At 39.7% G+C, this 20,896-nt stretch overlaps 1 protein-coding gene across 1 annotated transcript in view; it reads left to right on the forward strand.

The window, feature by feature from the left end:
• Nucleotides 1-1,137: 1,137 nt before the first annotated feature.
• Adam28 (ADAM metallopeptidase domain 28) overlaps nt 1,138-20,896 on the forward strand; it is a 34,698-nt gene continuing 14,939 nt past the window's right edge. Inside the window, exons 1-11 of the mRNA XM_090353729.1 lie at nt 1,138-1,456; nt 6,759-6,862; nt 8,816-8,892; nt 9,694-9,772; nt 10,825-10,901; nt 12,044-12,236; nt 13,285-13,356; nt 14,987-15,058; nt 16,705-16,874; nt 17,270-17,354; nt 20,410-20,540. Coding sequence (XP_090209855.1) covers nt 1,138-1,456; nt 6,759-6,862; nt 8,816-8,892; nt 9,694-9,772; nt 10,825-10,901; nt 12,044-12,236; nt 13,285-13,356; nt 14,987-15,058; nt 16,705-16,874; nt 17,270-17,354; nt 20,410-20,540 — 1,379 coding nt within the window. The remainder of the gene's footprint in view (nt 1,457-6,758; nt 6,863-8,815; nt 8,893-9,693; nt 9,773-10,824; nt 10,902-12,043; nt 12,237-13,284; nt 13,357-14,986; nt 15,059-16,704; nt 16,875-17,269; nt 17,355-20,409; nt 20,541-20,896) is intronic.

Raw genomic sequence — 20,896 nt, forward strand, 5'->3', positions numbered from 1 at the left:
ACAAAATGTCTAGCTTTTACAGTATTTTGGATCATACCAGTTTAGCTTCTTCAGTTAATTTCTACAGCCCCTCATTTTCAATGCTCAGTCATAAGTTTTCAAGGGGTAAAGTGGCAATTCTGGTTAAAAACTAGTCATTGTAGATTCTGCATATTCTGAAATACCAAAAGGGAAAACAATGAACATTTTTTTTCCTTCAGTCCACTTCTAGAATGATGAAGAAGTATAGTATGCGGTCAAATTTGCTTGCATATAGTCTTCACACTTCCCTCCTCCACACCAAGCAAATAATCACATGGATGTCAGGAAAGGGTATGAGGGCAAGCCTGTGGGGTGTGTTGGAGACCCGGAGGCTCCTGGGCAGTGGCTGGGCTCAGGGAGCCAGGTTTGGGGGGGATGTGTACAACATGCTACCAAGGTCATAGTCCCGTGATTCTTTGCACTGACTGTGTTCACGATTTGTTTTGCCATGATGAGCAGACACCTGCTCACCTGTCTGCAGTATTCCTAAGTCTCCTGAGGTACGGAGATGAAGGTTGGGTATGTGACTCAGAGAATAATTCAGCAGGTATTGAATTCTTAGAATTCTGTCCTTAAAAATGAAAAAGGAACATATTTTTAAATAAGAAGCAATGAGAACTCATAAAAGATCGCTTGGGAGCTAAATAAAGGACACAGTTTGGAACTTTACAGATATCACTGGAATTAGAAACCATTCTATAAAACATGCTACATGCATGAAAGAAGACTCACATTCTCAAGAATTTTGTTTGTCAACCAGGCTACAATTATATATGAAATATATAGATATCTAAATATATAATCCATGAGCAATAACCTAAATGTATACATATACATACTGTATATATTACATACACATATTCTTATATATTATATAATATCTATATATACTCATATACTAATGTATAGAATATATTCATATGTGTTTATATAAATGTAGTTGCATTATTTTATATAATATATAAAACATATTTACATTTATGTACATAAATTTAAATATAAATAATATAATATTTCATATTTATTAATACTAAATATTATATATTTATTATGCAGGCACATTTATACATTGATCAGGATATCTCAGAGTAGGTCCTTCTTGTGACTTAGTGAGCTATGGAAATATGTACCTATTGTGTGGCGAATGTGGAGAAGGAAATAGTATGGAATGCAGGAGCCTGCAGAGGCAGCCAAGAGGTGCCAGGACTTCCCCCAGCCAAGCCATTGGTGCAGAACCTCAGCATGGGTTGTGCAACACCTGCACTGAGCACTTGCCCAGAGGAGCGCAATGAGCCTAGAGTTCTCTCTGCCTCCCTTCAGACAAGGCAAGGGCAGAGCCTGCTGCACAGGTGTGAGCAGAGAGCAGAGCTGGGCTGCTGCTTGCCCAGCATGTGGCCAGGGAGTCTTCTGCTACTGTCTTTCCTCCTTTCTCCAGGTAGGACAGAACTCTTCTTCAGGTTCTATGACAGTTTGCAGGTTTGCAGGCTTTTCATTTATCTGCTCCTAGGAGTTCTGTTGTGTAAGATGTTTTGACTCATTTTTATTTCTCCTCGCTCTAATTTTACTAACCTATCTGGTTTATTTTATAGCCTGTTGGGTTTTTTTTTTGGGGGGGGAGGCTGAAACCCTTGGGAAGTCTTAGGGTAAAGCAGAGGTCTTGAACTGACATTGACATGTCTGATCTCAGGATATTTACAAAGGGGAAGATGACATTTGGCATGATATGCTTGAACTCAAGGCCTGAGCATTGTCCTTGGACTTTTCTCAAGGCCAGAGCTCTATCACTTGAGCCACAGCACCACGTCCAGCAGGAATTGAATCGGGGTCTCAGTGCATGCTAGGCAAGCACTCTACCACTAGGCCAAACTCCCAGCCCCAGGACCTCTGAGTTTTGATGATCAAACATTATCTTGTCATGTTTAGTTGTTGCCGATGCACCAGTTCTTGGTAACTATGACAGGATGAAGGCTTTGGGAAATATTTGTTATTATGGGGGCCAGTTTGGAAACCTGTTTTATCTGGAATACATGTTTTTGCATACGTAATCCTTTCATTATGTATGGGTGGTAATAAATACATGTATTGGAAATAAACTACTGATCAGGGGATATATCCCTCTCCAGAGAGGCATGGCATCCTAGTAATACATTTCTTTTTTAACATGTATCATCATTTCTGATTCATTTTCAGCTTGCTTTTGGATAAAGGAGATATAATAACACATTTGGACCATTGATTTTGATCTCTAGTGCATAAAGCTGTGTTTCCTGGATTCCTTACCTGTTAAAACTTTTCTTGGGTCCTAGAATGTTGGCTTTCACCTGGGAATGAGAGGAATTAGTCATCAAAAGCATAGACTCGGGAGAGAAAGTCTACTTTTCAGTGTATACACTTTGTGCTTTGTCACTATAAATGGCTTTCTGATTTTTCAGACTTGTAAACATTTTCTGTAATATCCTCAAACATAGAACTGAACTAGACATTTAAGATTAAAATTCCTACTTTTTGAGCCCAAGTTTGGAAAATACGTCTCCAGAAAAGGTATCATTCACAAATCTTGGGGTGAAGGGTTTGTCACCAATTCTCAGTGGAAAGATAAGAACATTTTGAGCTCTGGTTTTGCCAGGGAAGATATATATATGTCAGGTTGAATCTCAGAGTCTTGGGATATGGGGCCCCCCCACATACTACAACCTTTTCAGTGAAATTGGGCTCCCCGCTTGTTCCCCTTCCTCCAGCCATGTGTTCACAACATGGCACCCAAAGATGCTGCAGAATCACGCCTCTAAGTGTGGCATCACCCTTCACAAATGGAGGTGGGACACCTGTGGGAAGTGGGAAGTGGAATGGGTAGCTGCATGCTCTTATCTTGCATGTTTGGCAGGCAGGTGTAACCCCCCCTTCTTTTACCACCCCGCTGGTATTCTAAATGAGATGGAGTGCATTCACAGCAATGCACCGGAAATTCTCCATTATTATTCCTATGGCTCTTGTTTTTCAGCCATGTGCCCAGTTCTTGCTACCTGAAATAAAAGGATAAGATGTGAAGTCAGGAAAGATACTCTTTATGAGCTTCACAGTTCCCTCAGAACATGCCTTACAGGATTTCATCATAGATAATGAAAGGGAAAAAAGCAAATATTTAAAAATACATGACAAGGAAGCAATTTGTATATGGAAGAAGAAGATAATTATTATGGAATTTTGTAAGTCTATCCAAGGGTACTGCTCCTTTTGAAATTATTTTATTTGAAACTAGCAGTATTTTTCTTTTCCTTATAATATAATTAAAGACCTTAATCTATCTATTCAGTTTAACCACCATAGCAAAAAACAATAGACTTACTTAGGATATGTCATTTCCCTCAAAACTTATACATTTTTTTTCTGTATCAAGTTAAAATGTATAAGATAGTTTGAGGTAATACAGAGAATCTCAGAATTGAAGTCAGTCTCATTTCAGAATCCCTAATTTAGGGCTTGGTATTACATGTTTGCGTTTGAAAATGTACTTCTTCAAACTACCTAAAACCGATTTGAACACAAATAAAGCATCAATATTACAACAAATGTTCCAGTCTGCAAAATCGATCCCAACACATAAATAAAATCCCAATCCAGACTTGGATCTATTTTGTTCATCATATTAATGAGTTTGGTGTTTTGTAACACTAACAGTAGTATTGTTGTTAATAATATCTAACTCAAATCAAAATAATAATCTTTATTTTCTTGATCCTGTTTTGTTGGTGAAAACTAATCCAACATACAAGTTCTGTGTGAGAGAGAAAGGGAGTATTAAAATAAATTAGTGGAAACATATTGTGTTACACCTTGGTTTTGTGTAATCCCTGGATGGCAGTTACCTGTGTTTGTTCTACCAACTTCAAAATAATTAATTTGATATTATTCATCTGGGAGAGGGCTGCCCTGACTCCATCAAACTTGGGGATGAATGAGGCACGTAATATGTACGTCTATTGTATACCTATGTGTGCTGTGGAAATCAGTTGAAATCTTTTTATCTGTGGGGCCTTCTAGCTTTCAGGAAAATAAGCCTTTAAGTGAAATTCTATCTGTTTGCAGTAGAGAACTTACTATGTTGGAAGGATTTAGAATGAGCTGGAAATCCACATTATTTCGTAGTGAGACAGAGATTGTTGGAGGATTTTCAAAGAGATCTTGGGATTTGTTTATATTTTGCTTTGTTTTAATATCCATGTTGAAGTACCCACCATGGGACAATGAGTTGGAAATAAATTGTATAGTGAATATTTCAGATCTATATTTAAGATTCAGTTGATCATTTCTAATTTAGTGAAATATTGGATTCAAGGATGATCCCGAAGGATGGTGATAAGTGTGAGGTGGAGAGATAGATAGATAGATAGATAGATAGATAGATAGATAGATAGATAGATGAGAAAGAGTCAGGTAGGAAGTTATTACTTATTTATGAAGTTATATATGAGTAAAAACAAGTTTATGTTCTAATGTTTCCTATTATAATTATATGCAGTATGGATGAAAATTGCTACTATGACTTTCTAAAGCTAATCGCTGAGGTTGCAACCCTTGGTGAAACATGGCTTCACAATTCAACATCAGTGGGACTAGTTGGGTTGATTAGACACCATAATACACCAAGGAGCATATTGGAACCTTATGGCATGCTTATTTTGTGGAATTAAGCTAAAGGAGATGGCAGGGAATTGTGCCCAAGACCATCAGCTAATTTCTGGCAAGCATGATTTTCTTACCTCTTGGCATCTTATTGTGCTGAAGGAATCACAAAAATTGAAACAAATGGAAAGAAAGAGAACAGAGTTCCTCTTTGAGTTCTGTATGTTTTTTTCTGAAAAAATTACAATGAATGCTATTCTGTTTCTTTACCATACATTAATTAAACAGAAACAGACATCCAGTGATAGTCTCAATAGCAGAAGAACAGAATAACTGAAAACATTTGTATATTTTCCTTGAAGTGCCACAGTGATTTAAGGCTTGAGTTTTGTCACAGAATGGTTAGAACTTGCTTATGCAGTTTATATTTCCCTCCACAAAGACATTATAGGAGGATTCATTTCCATAAAATTATAAATGTTTAAGTTTTAGCACCCATTTAATTTATCCACTCTTTTTAAATAATTAAAAAAACAAACCTCAAAACCAATCTCTGCATTATGGCATTCCACTGTCAATATCCAGCCTTTAAGTGTATTGGAGAATAAGTCTTAAACCACCTAAAGAAATGGCAACACCCATGGTAATATTTCATTGTTTACTCAGAGTTCTAAGTTCTAAGCCAAGCTTATTGATGTTTACTAACCTTCCAGATTAAATAAATTACTAAAGGTACCAAAACTTGACATTGCTTGGGATATTTGAGGTTTCTACTTTGGTTCTTGAAGAATATTTAAAAAAAATTATTTTGTCCTCTGAGACATCTTTGGGGTAGATGGGAACTTCTCACTTCGGATTGGCGGACAAACCAGACTTAGTGAACCCCTCAGTCGTGCTTGTTACAAGGTTAATTGGGTGACACGGATTTATACTAACATAGAAGAAAGGTTTGAGAATTTTGATGACAGCCTCCAAATCAGAGTGCACATTTAACACAAGGAAGAAAAGCAAGCTTCTCCAATCCCAGGCCCAGTCTCAGGAGATAAGAACTTAAGACCCAAATAGGAGGAGGCAGTGACTTTGCAATTTGCTTCCAATGTGATTAGAGGCTCAAAAAAAACTTACTCCCCAATATATTCAATGAAATAAGCTGGGCAAAAAGACACATATTGCCCTTCCAAATATAAAAATATGCATAATCATATACAAAGTCATATGTATATGCATGTATGTATAGGCACATATAAACATGTGATCAATCTGAATAAAATATGGTGTTCACATGCCTTGTCTGGGGCATAGATACTGGAGGAGGGGAGCAGATGGATGGAAGAGAGTCAAAATTCACCATGTCTGAAAAGGGAAAAAGGAATCTTGCCTAGACAGGTTTGGGAAAGGGAGTGGTGAGAATGACAAAAGAGTGATTAGAGCCAGGTAGCACTGTGCACATACATGATTTGTTCAAATTAATCCCCTTACACAACTAGCTCATGCTGGGGGGAGGGTGGGGAGTGTGTGGACAAAAGGATCATCTCGGGTCACTAATTCTGGCAGATTCTCTGCTTCTCTAATTTTAATTTCCCCTCTATTTTTGTGCACTAAGGAATGAAGGGTCTATCTGTATTGTCCACACCAGCTCATTCGATAAACATAGTATTGGATTCTTTTCTTTCTGTACCATAGTTTCAAAGATGGCTATTGGCAGATCCAAGACAAACTTATCTGAATCAGAAACGGGGCTCACTGGCTGTTTCATGTATTCAGGGCTCTCTGCTCAATTATCTGAGAAGTGATTTACTTCGTGGAGGAGGACTTTGGCTTTTGCCCTTTTTTTTGTCTACTGCTGCGATATAGCTGCTTAGAAAGCCATTGCAGGAAACTCAAGATGGCAAAAAGAAATGGGAACATTCAAAAGAAATCTTGGCTCTAAAGACAGAAGCACTTCAACTTGTAATGAGAAAGTAGCTGAAGACCACCAGCCAGGCCTGGTGGGCGTGAGTCTCAGAAGGTCCCTGGAGAGCATCGTTCAAGGGGATGGCAGGGAGACCAGCAGTGGGCCTGCAGCCCGGCTCTGTGCTGCAGCTAAGTCTTCCTCCCACACCCTTCTGTTTCAGTGAGTGCTGTGAAAGAACTCCCCAGGGCAAAGAAGTATGAAGTGGTTTATCCTGTGAGACTTCATCCACTACACAAAAGAGAGCTGTCAGAGCCCAAGCACCAGGTATGCCTCCCGATTACTCAATCTTCATCTAATGTTCATATATGTGTATATCTATCTATCTATATACATGCACACATGTTTACATATGCACATCTCAATGCATACATTGGATAGATGTTATAAATTGGAATATTCAATCGTCTTGCTTTAGAGTTAGTGTTAATAGTCATACTTATGTTTATTTTTGACTTCTCATTTTCCTTTATAACGGAAAGATCTCTTGGCTTAATTTTAAAAGTGGGTTCTGAATAGTCAAATAAACAGGTTCAGGTAACAGTGTGACCTTTAATATTTTATGATAATATAAGCTGTTTACTCACTAAAAGCTGCAATTTATAATCTATTCACTTGCCTATCTGTCAATCATCTACCCACACAGATATAATTATAATTACAATGGGGGAAATAAAATATCACAAGTGAAGCCAGGCACAGTGGCTCACGCCTATAATCCTACCTACTCAGGAGGCTGAGATCTGAGGATGGAGGTTCAAAGCCAGCCCGGGCACTAAAGACCCTGAGACTCTTATCTCCAATTAACCATTAGAAAGCAGGAAGTGTGGCTGTGGCTCAAAGGGTAGGGAGGAGGCCTTGAGCTGAAGAGCTCAGGGACAGCACCTGTGATGGACAAAAAAACATCACTAGTGAATGTGCACTAGCATTCTATCCTGAAATTTATCTTTTCCAAGCAGGCAGCAGCAAAGTATGTATTCATACTTATTCCTTGAGAAAAAAATGTGTTCTCTGTCAACATTCACTCAACAAATTTCCATTAGTAGTAAGAGGAAAGCCAAAAAGGGATCCATGTTTAGGGAGGTGGTATACCTCTGTAATCCCAGCACAGTGGAGGGCTGCAGAAGAGAATTATGGGTTTGAGGCTACCCCGGACTACATAGTAGAACCTTATCTACAAAACAAAACAAAAGCAAGCAAAGCAAAGCAAAGCAAACAGCAACCACCATCAACAGTTACTGATCTATAGATTATGTGTATTCGTTTTGGAACTAATGAGTCAATGGATATGATTGATAGAATGTGTGGATGCTTAATTTTAAGGTAACACATGTCCAGTTAAACAGGCTGGTTAAACAGACAAGGACCCTATGTTTTCCTGATCCACACAGAAGGAAGGAAGCATCTGAATTTAATGGTTAGTTTGTGTTCACACATTAGCTTTGTAATTTTCTTTCTGTGTAAATTCAAGAAGACACTGAAAGTTCAGGTAGTAACCACCATTCATCCTTTAAGAACCTTCTGTTTTGTTTGCGTGAGTCAGAATGCAAATGTTAATGGCACATTTGATGTTACTTGAACACCAATGAGGCATTTGATTTCCTCTTCTGGTTTGAAATTATCTCAGTCTATTACAAAGGTAATTTCTGCATCTATGATAGTTCTCTACTTCTCCAAATCCCTGTGTTCTGGGACATAAAAATTTGTTCCAAAAATACTTATTGATTCGACTAAATCTTTCCAAAGTACATCAATTTTATCTTTTTTCTCCCCCGATCCTGGGCTTGAACTAAGGCTCTGGATGCTGAACTTTAGCTTTTTAACTCAAGGTTAGGATTCTTCCACTTGAGCTACAGCTACACTTCTGGATTTTGAGTGGTTAATTGGATATGAGTCTCTTGGGTTTGTCTGCCTCACATTGGCTTCACACATCAGTCCTCAGAACTCAGCCTTTTAAGTAGCTCAGATTATAGGCACGAGCTACCCACACCAGACTGATGCTTATCTTTTAAGAAATGCACATGAAGATGGAAGATAGTTTGTCTACCAGTTGCCAGCCTTGTTTGATCGGTAGAAGGGGCTGGGGCAGACAATTCGGTAGTGTATAATCTACTACTACCAAAAAGCCAGGACTGTCTGCAAAGACATAAACAGGAACAAACCACCCAACAAACCATTATGAACACTTTTGAATTCACAATGCATTTTTTTTGTTTGCAGGGTTCACCTGAAACCGAAGTAACCTATGAGATGAAAGTTCATGGAAAAGTTACAATGCTTCAGTTGAAGAAAAACAAGTAAGTTCTTCCACCCCCGATTCCATCGTCAGCAGCAGCAAGCTAGGCTGTGCAAACTATGGAAACAGAATCAGAGACTACTTTGGGCCCTAGCCAGTTTATTCCCCTAATTAACCTAAGGGGTTCCGTGGATATTTGTTTCTACTAAAGCAGTGAAAACACACTGGGTCAAACAGCTTGCTAGTGTTTTGACACTTTAAGAAATGAAACACAATGAGTACCATGGAAGCAGACTTAGGTTTTACTTCCTCTATGAGAAGATGGAGAAATTGCAATCCACTGTGCTGTGATGTGTCAGTGTTCCTCTTTGCTATTATAATTGATGACTCGAACATGGCACGATGATATTAGAAAACCATTTGTATTCCAGAACTTGGTCTTTCTCCTCTCCAATATTAGTCATCTTCCTTGCGACACTGTCCACTAACCCATCCACTCTTCTCATGCATTATGATGGACTTGGTTCCTTCCTTCTTTCCATGTGGTCCGTCTGAGTGCATTGTCGTGTTGTGTTTCCAACTCAACTGTCATGGATCTAACCCAGATCTCACTCGTTCTGTATCTCATAACTCTCCTCCTACAAGCAGATGTGTGTGGGGAGGTGTGTGGGGAGGTGTGGGGGAGGTGTGGGGGGAGGGGTTGTTCTACACTGCCCCACGTACACACAAAGCAGCCCTTTCTTGCCTAGACTTGTCTTCAGGGGTTGGGAGGAGGAGGTGAAAAGTGGAAACATATTTGTGCCTCATTCACTGGACTTCACAGTTCACACCAGTAACCAAACTGCCTCTTTTCTTCCCCCAGGAATCTGTTTGCACCAAGCTACACAGAGACATACTATAATTCCATTGGAGAGGAGGTCACCACAAGCCCACAAATCATGGTATAGAAGTCCTTGGTAATGGAGGGACCTCAGTATAGCATCCCGGCCAGGCAAATAGGGGTGAAACTTCATTTATGGCCTTGGTGCTGCTTTTAAGTAGAACTACTTAAAACTTAATTGCTTGATTGATCTTCCAACTAGTTTACATTTTTTCCCTAGAACAAAACAACTCCAGTAGGCTTTTCCATCCTGAGAGGAAGATGGCAGAAGAAAGGAGTGGGTTTTTTTGAGTTCCAGTAGTTTTCTAGAGAGTGATTTCATAGTCTGGAGACACATCTGGCGGCCTCCGACAATTTAGATCTGCTTGTCTGGATTACAGGCTCTCTCCAGGTTGACTCTACCCTCAACAGCAGCCATAGATGTCTATGTTTTCCTTGAGGAAAATCCCACTCTCGATCTTGTCAAGAGCCCGCCTCTTTCCTCATACTGAACACATGACAGGGTGCAGCAGGGCCTTCTTCTCAGGTTCTTTTTGTTTTCTGTTGGAAGCCTTCAGACTTCCTCGACGGTGACAACGATAAACATGTCCACTCACACCATCTCTGTCCCATAGTAGCTAGTTTCCTCACGGAGCACGACACGGAAATGCACTGAGAACACTGTTCTGTACCCCATGGAACCAGAAGATGCACAGATTCTTTTGAACTCAGTAGAACTATTTAGCTACATTCAAATATAGCTGTGCAATTGGAATCACCTGGCAGTTAGGAAACATTCCATTGGTTTTAGGTAGGAAACAAGTTTTAATGATTAATCAACCATAAAAAGGAAAAGGAAAAGTTAGTGTTTAGAAGACTCAAGTTTTACGTTTATGTAACTGACCTCTTTTTTCTAAGTAATATCCAACTCCTTGTTCTATTAATACTTTATATTCATTTGGGGGGATAATTGAAATTAAACATTTTGACAGACAAAAATAACTTTTAGAATTGATTATTTTCCACTTATCTACATTGACTGTTATCCAGCAGAAACTCAGTTGGAAGGTTTCCAGCTGGAATCCACCAGGGGGTTATAAAAACCATGAACCTCTATAAAGGTTCTTTTCTTAGGATGACTGCTACTACCAAGGCCATATCATTAATGAGAAAGCTTCCGATGCCAGCATCAGTACCTGCGGGGGTCTCAGGTAAGACTTCGTGGGTGTCTTGAATGCATCTGTGATGACAGGCCTGCGGGTATAAGGAATCTCAAGACTCCCAAATGTAATTACTTGTACTATACTACGAATCGTAAAGGATATTTAAACTTTTTTCTTTTTATAGAAGTATGTAAGTTATACCTTGGGATTGCTTTCAGAGTAGACTTGTTTCCCTGTTATCTAGATTTGATTTTAGAGTCAAATGCATTTAGGTAAGTTCCTCTTCACCTCTTCTCCCCATTATGAATCTCCCTCCCTCTCTCTCTCTCTCTCTCTCTCTCTCTCTCTCTCTCTCTCTCTCTCTCTCTCTCTCTCTGTCTCTCTCTCTCTCTCTCTCTCTCTCTCTCTCTCTTTCTCCCTCCCCTCTCTCCCTTTCTCCCTCTCCCCCCTCCTCCATATCTTATTCACAACCATGGCATCTATTTATTTTCATCTCTGTGTGAGTGTCCACAGTAATATAACTTTTGGATGCCCAGAAATGATGATCTAATTTTCTTTTTTTCTATTGCCAGTTTAATATCACAAGGCATCTCAATTTCAGTGTGTCTTGAGCTTAGCTAAGGATTTTCTCACACATTTGGTATTTTTCCCATGTTTGCTACATCAAACAATAGCATAAACAACTGATAAATTGCCCAATCTAGAATCAAAATAACTTGAGTGCTTCTTGCCTTCCATGCCATTTTCCTTACCTCATAAAGCACTACCACGATCTTTTATATAAACCACTGGAGAAAGAACATATAATTAATCTGCCAGACCCCCTTCTTTCCATGGTGTCACAGGACCTATGATTTTAACACTTCACTTGTAAGATCCCAAAGTTTCTATCATTTGTAGAATACAAATGATAGACAAAGCTGGGAAATCAGAACAGTGTGCTGAGTCGAGAAATAACCCTACTGGTGTCAGAACTGACATGGTAGGCTACCTGATGTTGCACGAGCTTTTCTCACTAGCAGAAAATATGTACAAGTAGTGTTTGAGACCATCTTCAGCTACAAGTTTCATCAAATCTTGTCATCATAAGATGAATCTGTCTTGGTACTGACTAGCAATTTCAAAAAGTCTCTTTGAGTCACCTGTAAGTCTGTACAGCCCCAAGCAGCTTGAACTCTCATGTTCTTCAGGGGATACTTCAGCCAAGGGGGCGAGCGGTACTTCATTGAGCCCCTAAGCCACAGGAATCAGGATGACCAAGAGCATGCACTCTTCAGGGAGGACCCTGAGGAAGATGTGGCCAGTGGCAGCTGTGGCATGGATGATGCCTTGTGGGCCCACAGAACACAGCACAGCGTGGATTTGCCTGCCACCAGACTGGTCGTATGTATACTCTGACTTTTAGTGTGCACCTCTGACATGTATCCTGACCTGTGTTCCAGTCTCAGCAATGAAAATCACTAAACATTTCCACAGTAGCTGTTGCCAAGTGGTAGATTGTAGAGATATTGATCATAAAGGTTTCTGTGCATTGATGGAATATTTAATAAGCAAGGCATAAGGGGTTAAAAGAAGTCTGAAATACAATACCTGTCCTGTCTACTCTTCCATCCAGCAATAATAAAATGCAACAAATTATTATTTTTTTATTTGAAAAATCCTATTTTCTTCATTAGCCAAAAGTGTAGGATCTGCTATAGACTATCCTGCAGTATTATTTTATTTATTCTTCTGTGGATAATAGACAAAAAAGAATATTCTTTTATGTCTAAAACTAGAAGTTGAATTTGAAATATCTTTGTCCAATGTCTACTTCAAGTCCCATCATCTCTTCCAAACATTGTCAGAATCTACACACATTGGCAGCCTTCTTTTGCTAACATTTGGGGTTTGATTCCTTTTTTGTGGGTTTAAATTCTAACAGCAGTATCTAAGAACCCAGAAAAACCAGTCGTGGATGCATGGTACTGTGAATGTTGGCACAAACCTGTAGTCCTCCAAGTTGAGGCAGCTTCCCTTTCCTCATATGCAGATTATTTTGAATCCGTCCCCCCTCAGTGACAGAGGAATAGATATTAACCAGAACAGGAATTTAGAAAATGGCTAAATTAATGGAACCCTGCTAGAAAGACCTTGAAATCAGAGCTCTCTGTTTCATGCCAAGATGATGAAGAAAAGTCCACTGTTTTTAGATCTATTTCAGTTCCCCTACTAATTCACTGTGGAGGAATTTATTTGGTTCTCTGAGGGGTTTAGTACCAGATTACTATTTAATGTCTTCTCTCATTGTAATGTTCTGAGCCTTCTCGAGTGATCATTCCAGCTGTAAAAATAGAAATATCATCTGCCTTCATTCTCAGTTATCATTCCACACCTCTTATGAAATTGTATATATCAAGTAAAAGAAGGAAAATGTTGTCTTGTATTTCAGAAAATGAATGATGGAAAGAGTCAAGAACAGAAAAAATATATAGAATATTATGTAGTCCTGGATAATGGTGAGGTAATTATATCAGATATATGTATCTTTTAAAACCTTCCTTTTTACACATTTCCTACGTGAGACAGTAATGTCTAGATCTATTTGTAAAATATCATGAGCTGTGATGACAAATATTCTAAACCTGTGAACTTTGAAATTTGTAAGTAAGTTGATAGTATTTCTCCTTTTCAGAAATCAGTATCTAATATAGTCTACATAAATTGAATTGTTGATCCTAAAATTTAATTTAATTTTTAAAAATTGTATGTATTTTTTATTGTCAGGCTAATGTATAGAGGGGTTACAGTTACATTCGCCAGGTAGTAGGTACATTACTTCTCACATATTGATACCCCTTCTTGTGATTAATGTACTTTTTTTAAATGTCTTAAAAGCTCTGAACATAGTTTCTGGTTAATTTCTTTTGTCATATTTAATTCTGTCAAGCACTTAAACTTTTTTTTTTTTTTTGTGGGTCCTGGAGCTTGAACTCAGCCTGGGTGCTGTCCTTGAGTTCTCCATTTCAAGGCTACCATCCTACCCTAGAGGCCAAGCCCCACTTCCCATTTTCTAGAGGTTAATTGGAAATAAGAGTCTCAGGTCCTTTTGTGCCAGGGCTGGCTTTGAATCTTGATCCTCAGATCTCAGCCTCCCGAGTAGCTAGGATTACAGGCGTGAGCCACCACACCTGACTTGCATTTTTAAATTAGAATGCATACACCTCAGAAAACAGTAAGTAGAAAGGATCCATGTCTCTTTGGCAGAAGGCAAATATTTTTAGCTAGTCACTGTTCATCTTTATAAGAGTACATTTTCATAGACTGGAATCTTTCCTTTCCTCTCTCACCCCTTCTCCTCTCCCCTCCCTTCTCTTCTTTCCACCCCTGGTCTTGTGCAGAGCTAGGGAAGTGCACAAGCACCTAAGCCATACTTCCCTCCATTCTTTTTGTTTTACGTCTTGGTTTTGAGACAGATTTTCATTAATTTTTGCCCGGACTTCCCTTGTGATCCTTTCACTCTGCCTTCCAAGCCGTTGAGTTTATAGGCATGTACCACCATGCTGAGTTTTTGTTGGTAGTTTGAGATAGGGTTGGACTTTTTAGCCCGGATTAGCCTCAACATTTTCAGTCCCCCTGCCTTGGTTCTCCCAAGTGCTGGAAGTTCAAATGTGTGCCTAAGAGCTTTAGAGACCCACAGCTTCAAGGGCAAAACCATTGTCTTGATTCTTAAAATATTTTGATTTATGGGCTGGGAGTTTAGCCTAGTGGTAGAGTGCTTGCCTAGCATGCACGAAGACCCAGGTTCAATTCCTCGGTACCACATACATAGAAAAAAGCCAGAAATGGTGCTGAGGCTCAAGTGGTAGAGCTCTAAACTTGAGAAGAAGAACCCAAGGACAGTGCTCAGGCCCTGAGTCCAAGCCCAGGACTGGCAAAAAAAAATATTTTGATTTAACTAGAGAAATCGAATTTAATTCTATTAGAATCCATTTCATCCTAACTTTGAGGTGTTAGCAGTGAGAAGTGTGTCTTAATTACAGACATTATAAGTGCTATCAGTTAGCTTGCCTTCCTTTTTTTTCTTCCTTTCCTTCCTTCGCTCATTCATTTGTTCTTTCCCCTAATGCCTATTCTTGTTTGCTTTTCCTTAGTTTCAGAAGTACAACAAAAACATAGATGAAATAAGAAAGAGAGTATTTGAGATGACCAACTACATTGACATGGTATGATATTTTTTTTATTAAAAATTATCTTACATATTTTGCTAGGAGATGTCATTGGGTCTTTGTATGGATGCCATGGACCCAGAAGGAAAGTCAGATCCTAAGACTCATGCTCCTTGTGGTTCCAGCGGGGCGGCCGTGAGGTTTCCTACTTAACATTTTAACATCCTGAGACAGAAACCATTCTTGCCTACTTCCCCCACTGACCTTAGGCCCATGAAGATTTAAAAGCCGATTGCACTGGGGTGCTAATCACTGAAAACAAAATCCCAACAGAAAACCACTTTGCAAAGGGGGAAAATGCCGTCAATTGTTAACATAATCCTCACCATAACCCAGGTCAGATCAGCATAGTAACTTGCCTATGGGCACAGTGAGTAAGTCACAAGACAGGGCTTGAATTTAGATCTGTCTGGTTCTGAAGCTAGTTTCAGCTCTATAGCTCTTGGTGGTGTTCTTTCAACGTGATTCTGTCACCTAAAATACTAAGATCATACATTGTAAGTTCCTGATTTATTGAGTATATACTCGTTCCAGTATGTATGTATGCTTCGTTTCAAATGAAAGAGTTTGTTAGTAGTTCTGCAGATCCTGTAAGGGTAGAAGAACCAGCAGGGAATCACCACCAGGGCCACCATGGAAATCACACTGACCCCAGGCACTAGGCATCCACCACCGAGCACTTCCTCTGTGCTAAGTACCGTCCTATGTTATAGGGGAAAACACACAAAACAAAACAAGGGGAACATGTTTTTCAAGTATTTCTTCCTTGGAGGAGCTAGCACTCTTAGGCAGGAGACAAATGTACATGCAGAGGTAAATAGTATTGTGGCTGGCAATCGATGCTGTAATAAAAGGAAGACCAGAGAGGTCTAAGGCGGGGGAATTGATTATCAGGCCCAGCTGAGCAGCTTTCTCTGATAAGATGAATCTGAGAAGACAGCTAAAGGAGGGAAGAGAAGGCTTTGACCCTGTACAGGGAAGGCCCTAAGCGCAGAATTAAACCGGCAGGTTTGAGAAGGGGCACGAAGGCCATCACAGCTGCATGTTTGAAGCCAGGGCAAGGGATGGGGAGATGATCTGTGACAGGTAGAGGTGATGAGACCCTGGGCACCTGGGGGTCTAGAGGAAGTCTTCACCTTATTCGTCACGGGGGAGAAAGATGCTTGAACTTCCGTGGGCAGTTGTACATCCTTAAGAGGTGACATTAGGTCTGGCATGATTAATCCATAAAAAGAGTTCATAGCCCTAGCTCCTGGAGAGGCAGAGATCCAGGGGACCGTGGTTAGAGGCTAGTCTAGATAAAGAGTTAGTGATACCCCATCCCCACAATCAAGTCAGCATGTCTTTAATTCCTGTTACACGGGAGATATAGGTTGGAGGCTTGTGGTCTAAAGCTGTAGGGACAAACATGTGATCCCCTCTCCAACATATAAATGGAGCGACACCAAGAGTGAAGCTAGCATCTTGACGGTAGGCCTATTGTGTCATCAATGTAAGCTATTACTTCAAAAGAATTTTAGGTCTGCATTGTTACTTTTACTGTGTTTGTTATAAGCGTCTTTAGGATCAAGTACTCTGGAACTATTAGAGGAGGGTGTCACCCTACTAAGTCACTGTGCCTGCCATGCCTTCTCTTTGGACAGCTGTATAAAAAGCTCAATGTCCACGTGGTCTTAGTTGGAATGGAAATCTGGACGGATGAAGATAAGATCAAGATAAGCCCCAATGCAAGCTCTACCCTGGAAAACTTTTCGAGGTGGAGGGGGAGAAACCTCCTCAGCAGGAAGCGTCACGACGTGGCTCAGTTGGTTTCGTAAGTGTCATTCTTCCTCTCCTGTGGGCCACATGGTATGTAGCATGGAAGGTTCCCAAAGGGTTGGCAGTGCCAGAGGCATCCCGGAAAACAGGTGAGAAGAAGTTTAAGTACAGGGCTTAAAAGTTTCTGATCACTCCCTGGCATTATGAAAAGTTTAAGGTCGTGAATTACATACCAGTCAGTCAGTGTGATGGATTTAAGTGCTTTCATTTCGAGCAGTATGAAAGAACACAAAATGTCTCCTGTAGTTTCAAGGACCAAAGGAGAAGCTGAACAAGGAAGCGTCACACTGGAAATTCCTCTGCTGACTACTGAGAGAGCTGCATGAATTGTCTGCAGGGTGTCTGCTTGTCGACTTCTAATGGTGATATCTGTTCACTTCTGTCCTCCAGCTCCACAGACTTTTCTGGAGCGACAGTGGGCCTCGCTTTCCTCTCTTCCATGTGCTCTCCTTCTCACTCGGTTGGCATCATTCAGGTCTGTTTGAAGATCTATAGCTGGTTCTAGAATGTACTTTTGCCAAATGCTTCCCCTCCCTGGTCTGTGGAGATCATGAGAGTTAATGTCATGTCCTCTACTGGCCACCAAAATAACCTTGACTGAATTGTAAATGCTCACCTCTTCTTGGACTCCAGGAGAAACCCAACCTAGTCAGGATAGATTGCGTTGAAATACATCAGTAATCATGAGGGATATTAGACTATAGTTTTCTGTTCTTACTTGTGGTATTGTATACAATTATAATAATAATAATAATCCCAATGCTTGGATTTTCTTGAATATTGATGTAGAATTACTATTTTTGGTTTTGTGGGTCATGGGGCTATAACTCTGGTCCTGGGTGTTGTCCCTGAGCTTTTCACCTCAAGGCTACAGCCCTACCTCTGGAGCCATAGCCCCACTTCCTGTTTTCTAGAGATTAATTGGAGATAAGAGTCTCATGGTCTTTAGTGCCCAGGCTGGCTTTGAACCACAATCCTCCGATCTCAGATCTCGCTGGGCTTTGGTGTAGAATTACTATTATTCTTTGGAAAATGTTTAACACTATGTGAGAAGAGACCTTTTGTTGGTAGAGAGCTTGATTACTTAGCTATATCTAGGCAATAAGTGCTGTTCAGATTATATTTTTTTAATTGGGAATGGGTAGTGAAGTAGAATTTGAACTCAGAACCTTGCATTTGCAAGGCAAACACACTACTCCTGGAGCCAAACCCCAGCCCTTTTGGTTTTAGTTCTTTTCCAGATACAGTCGTATACTTTCCCCAAGAGCTGAGCTCAGACCATGCGTCTTCTACTGCCGCTGCCTGCAGAGCTGGGTTAGCTCACAGGAGCCACACTGTCCGCTTGCTCTTTAGGATAGGGTCTCACTCTGCTAGGGCTGGCCTTGATCTATAATCCTCCTGTCTTTGCCCACAAAGTGGTTGTACGCCATCGCACCCAGCATCCGTTCTTTACCTTGCCATAAGCAAGCCTTAGTTGTTTTGTCCTGACCCTAGGTCTTTTCATTTTTAATTCAATCCATTTCCATTTTTATCTCCATTATTTCCTTTACTCTTTATACTGCATGTAATTCATTCTTTTCAAATACTCTATCTCCAAGGTTTTTTCCTATCTATGCTTACATTTTGTCCAGTTCAGAATCTTTTCTTATTTATTTTTAAGGCTCTCACTGGACTTACATTATTCGTAAAAGTACTACATGAATTTCCATTATTTATTTCTGTTTGTATTTTTAATATGTTTTATTGTTCCTGTAGAGGTGATGTACAGGGGAGTTACAGTTATGCAAGCCAAGTCCTGAGCACATTTCTTTCTGTACCCTGTCACTCCTTCACTTGCTCTCTCCCAGTTTTTCCCTCCATTATTATTTTTATAGAGTAATTCATATTTTTGTTGAATTTCAATACTGGTAATTTTTGATGTTTGTTTCTCAGCCAATGTTCCATATACAACCTGGGAAGAACACATCCCCATAACGGTTGAATAGAGATTTCTCTCCTGGTAACATGTGGTGTTAACGTCCTTTAGATGTCCTTTAGACCTGAAAAAAGAGCACTGAAGTAGTTGAGTGTTGCAGTGGGTTGGTCTGTTTCATTTGTGAATTTTTACATGGATTTTGAAGCTTGGTTGTTAGTTATAGACATAAGAACAGTTTATATGCTTTTTTAGAGAATCAAGGATTTTCCTTATATCACTATCCTAAAGTATGACAGCCCTGGAGTACTCCCTGTTCCTGTGTGATATTAGTTCATACAGCTACTCCATCATTTTGTGGCTTTGGGCATGCCTGGTAGCTTCTCCTCCCTAATTGGACATTAGCCTATGTATTTCTTTTTACTTAGACAAGATTTATGGTGGACAATACATAATTGGATTTTGCTTTTTGTAATCTAATAGAAGAATGTCCTTTATGCTTTTATCTTTATTTTTTACATTTTAAGGCTTTTATTTTTACTGTTTATCATATATATTATCATACTATTTTTATTTATTATTTTTAGTGTTTATCATATGTCTTTTCTTGTAAATTTACCTTGAAATAATGTTACACTGCTTCAGTGTGAGGTAAAAGCCTCACAAGAGAACTCCTGAGTGCTTCTCTCTCATGTATTGTGCTAATCATAAGTTTATCTTTATTATATTTGTTACAAATTCATAATCCATTGAAACTAGTGTGGCCTTAGTAATCTTTCACTTAAATGTAAGAAAAATTTAGACTTACATTTGTCATCATTTTCTTGTAGCCCTAGCATCCTTCTTTGAAAAGATCCAAGTTTCTAATATGGCATCATAGTTTTTTGCCCAATGGAACTTTTATTTTTTTCTTTTCTTATTTGTTTATTTATGCTCTACCACTTGAGCATCTACCTTTGGTTTTTTTGGTGGTTAATTGGTGATAAGAATCTCACAGATTTTCCTGCCTGGGTTGGTTTCAACCTGTGATCTTCAGATCTCATCTTCCTGAGTAGCTAGGATTACAGACATGAGCCATCTGAACCTGGCAGAACTTTGATTTTTTTAAAAAAAAATATTTCTCCTAAAACAAGTGAACTTTCAAGGTCACTTGTCTGCAAAAGACTTTATAACTTGCTTTCGTTGGATAGCTATAATCCTAAATTTCAAGTGGATTCAAGAGAGGTTATGGTTGTTTTCCTGCCTGTCTGTGTGAGGGGAAGAGTCATGCTCTTTCTAGCTTTCTGCACCCTGGGTAAAAATGAACCCAATGTATGTGTAGTGACTGTGAGGCTGGGACAGGAGGCTTAGCCTTTACGAAGCTTATGTGGTGGGCGTCATGGGATGAATGGAACGGAAATACATGCTCGCTCTCTGTGAGGAGCATACTGTGACATGGGAAGAGAGACTGACCAGTTATATGTTGTAATTTACATTCACAGCCATAGGGCTGTGTGTGTGTGTGTGTGTGTGTGTGTGTGTGTGTGTGTGTGTGTGTGTAAGAGGCACAGGGTGTGTGTGCCTCTCAGTTATTGTTTCATGTGCAAACAAGCGATGGTGCTTCTCTTTCTCTCTCCAGGACCACAGTAGAAATCACCTGAGAGTTGCTAGTACCATGGCCCACGAGATGGGCCACAACCTGGGCATGTTCCACGATGACCTCAGCTGTGAATGTCTGTCTGCGGTCTGTGTGATGGAGAAGATGATTAGGTGAGACTCTGGTCCCTGGTGCTCATCCTGTCTGTCATCCCTATAGGTCTTTACACTTCTAAACCTAATCATGGAATTATCCCACATCGACTGACCAGATTCTTATCCATGAGGAACCAGTTTAACAGGCTGTGCCTTAGCTGATGGGGCAGGTGACACTTTTCTCTTCATTACACCTTCCAAGCTTTAGAGCCAGGAAATCCTTACCTGCCCATGAACGTCGAATGATGGATAGTAAGAAAATTGGGGGGAAATCACATAACTAAAGAAGGAATTTCTCAATTTGTGGAAAGCCATTACATGTTCTGTCCTTGCTTTTACGTTTATATTTTTTTATTTTCTCTTTCCTAGTCTTA

Source organism: Megascapheus bottae, chromosome 20 (assembly GCF_031878675.1).
Source record: "Megascapheus bottae isolate mThoBot1 chromosome 20, mThoBot2.hap1, whole genome shotgun sequence".
NCBI lineage: Eukaryota > Metazoa > Chordata > Mammalia > Rodentia > Geomyidae > Megascapheus > Megascapheus bottae.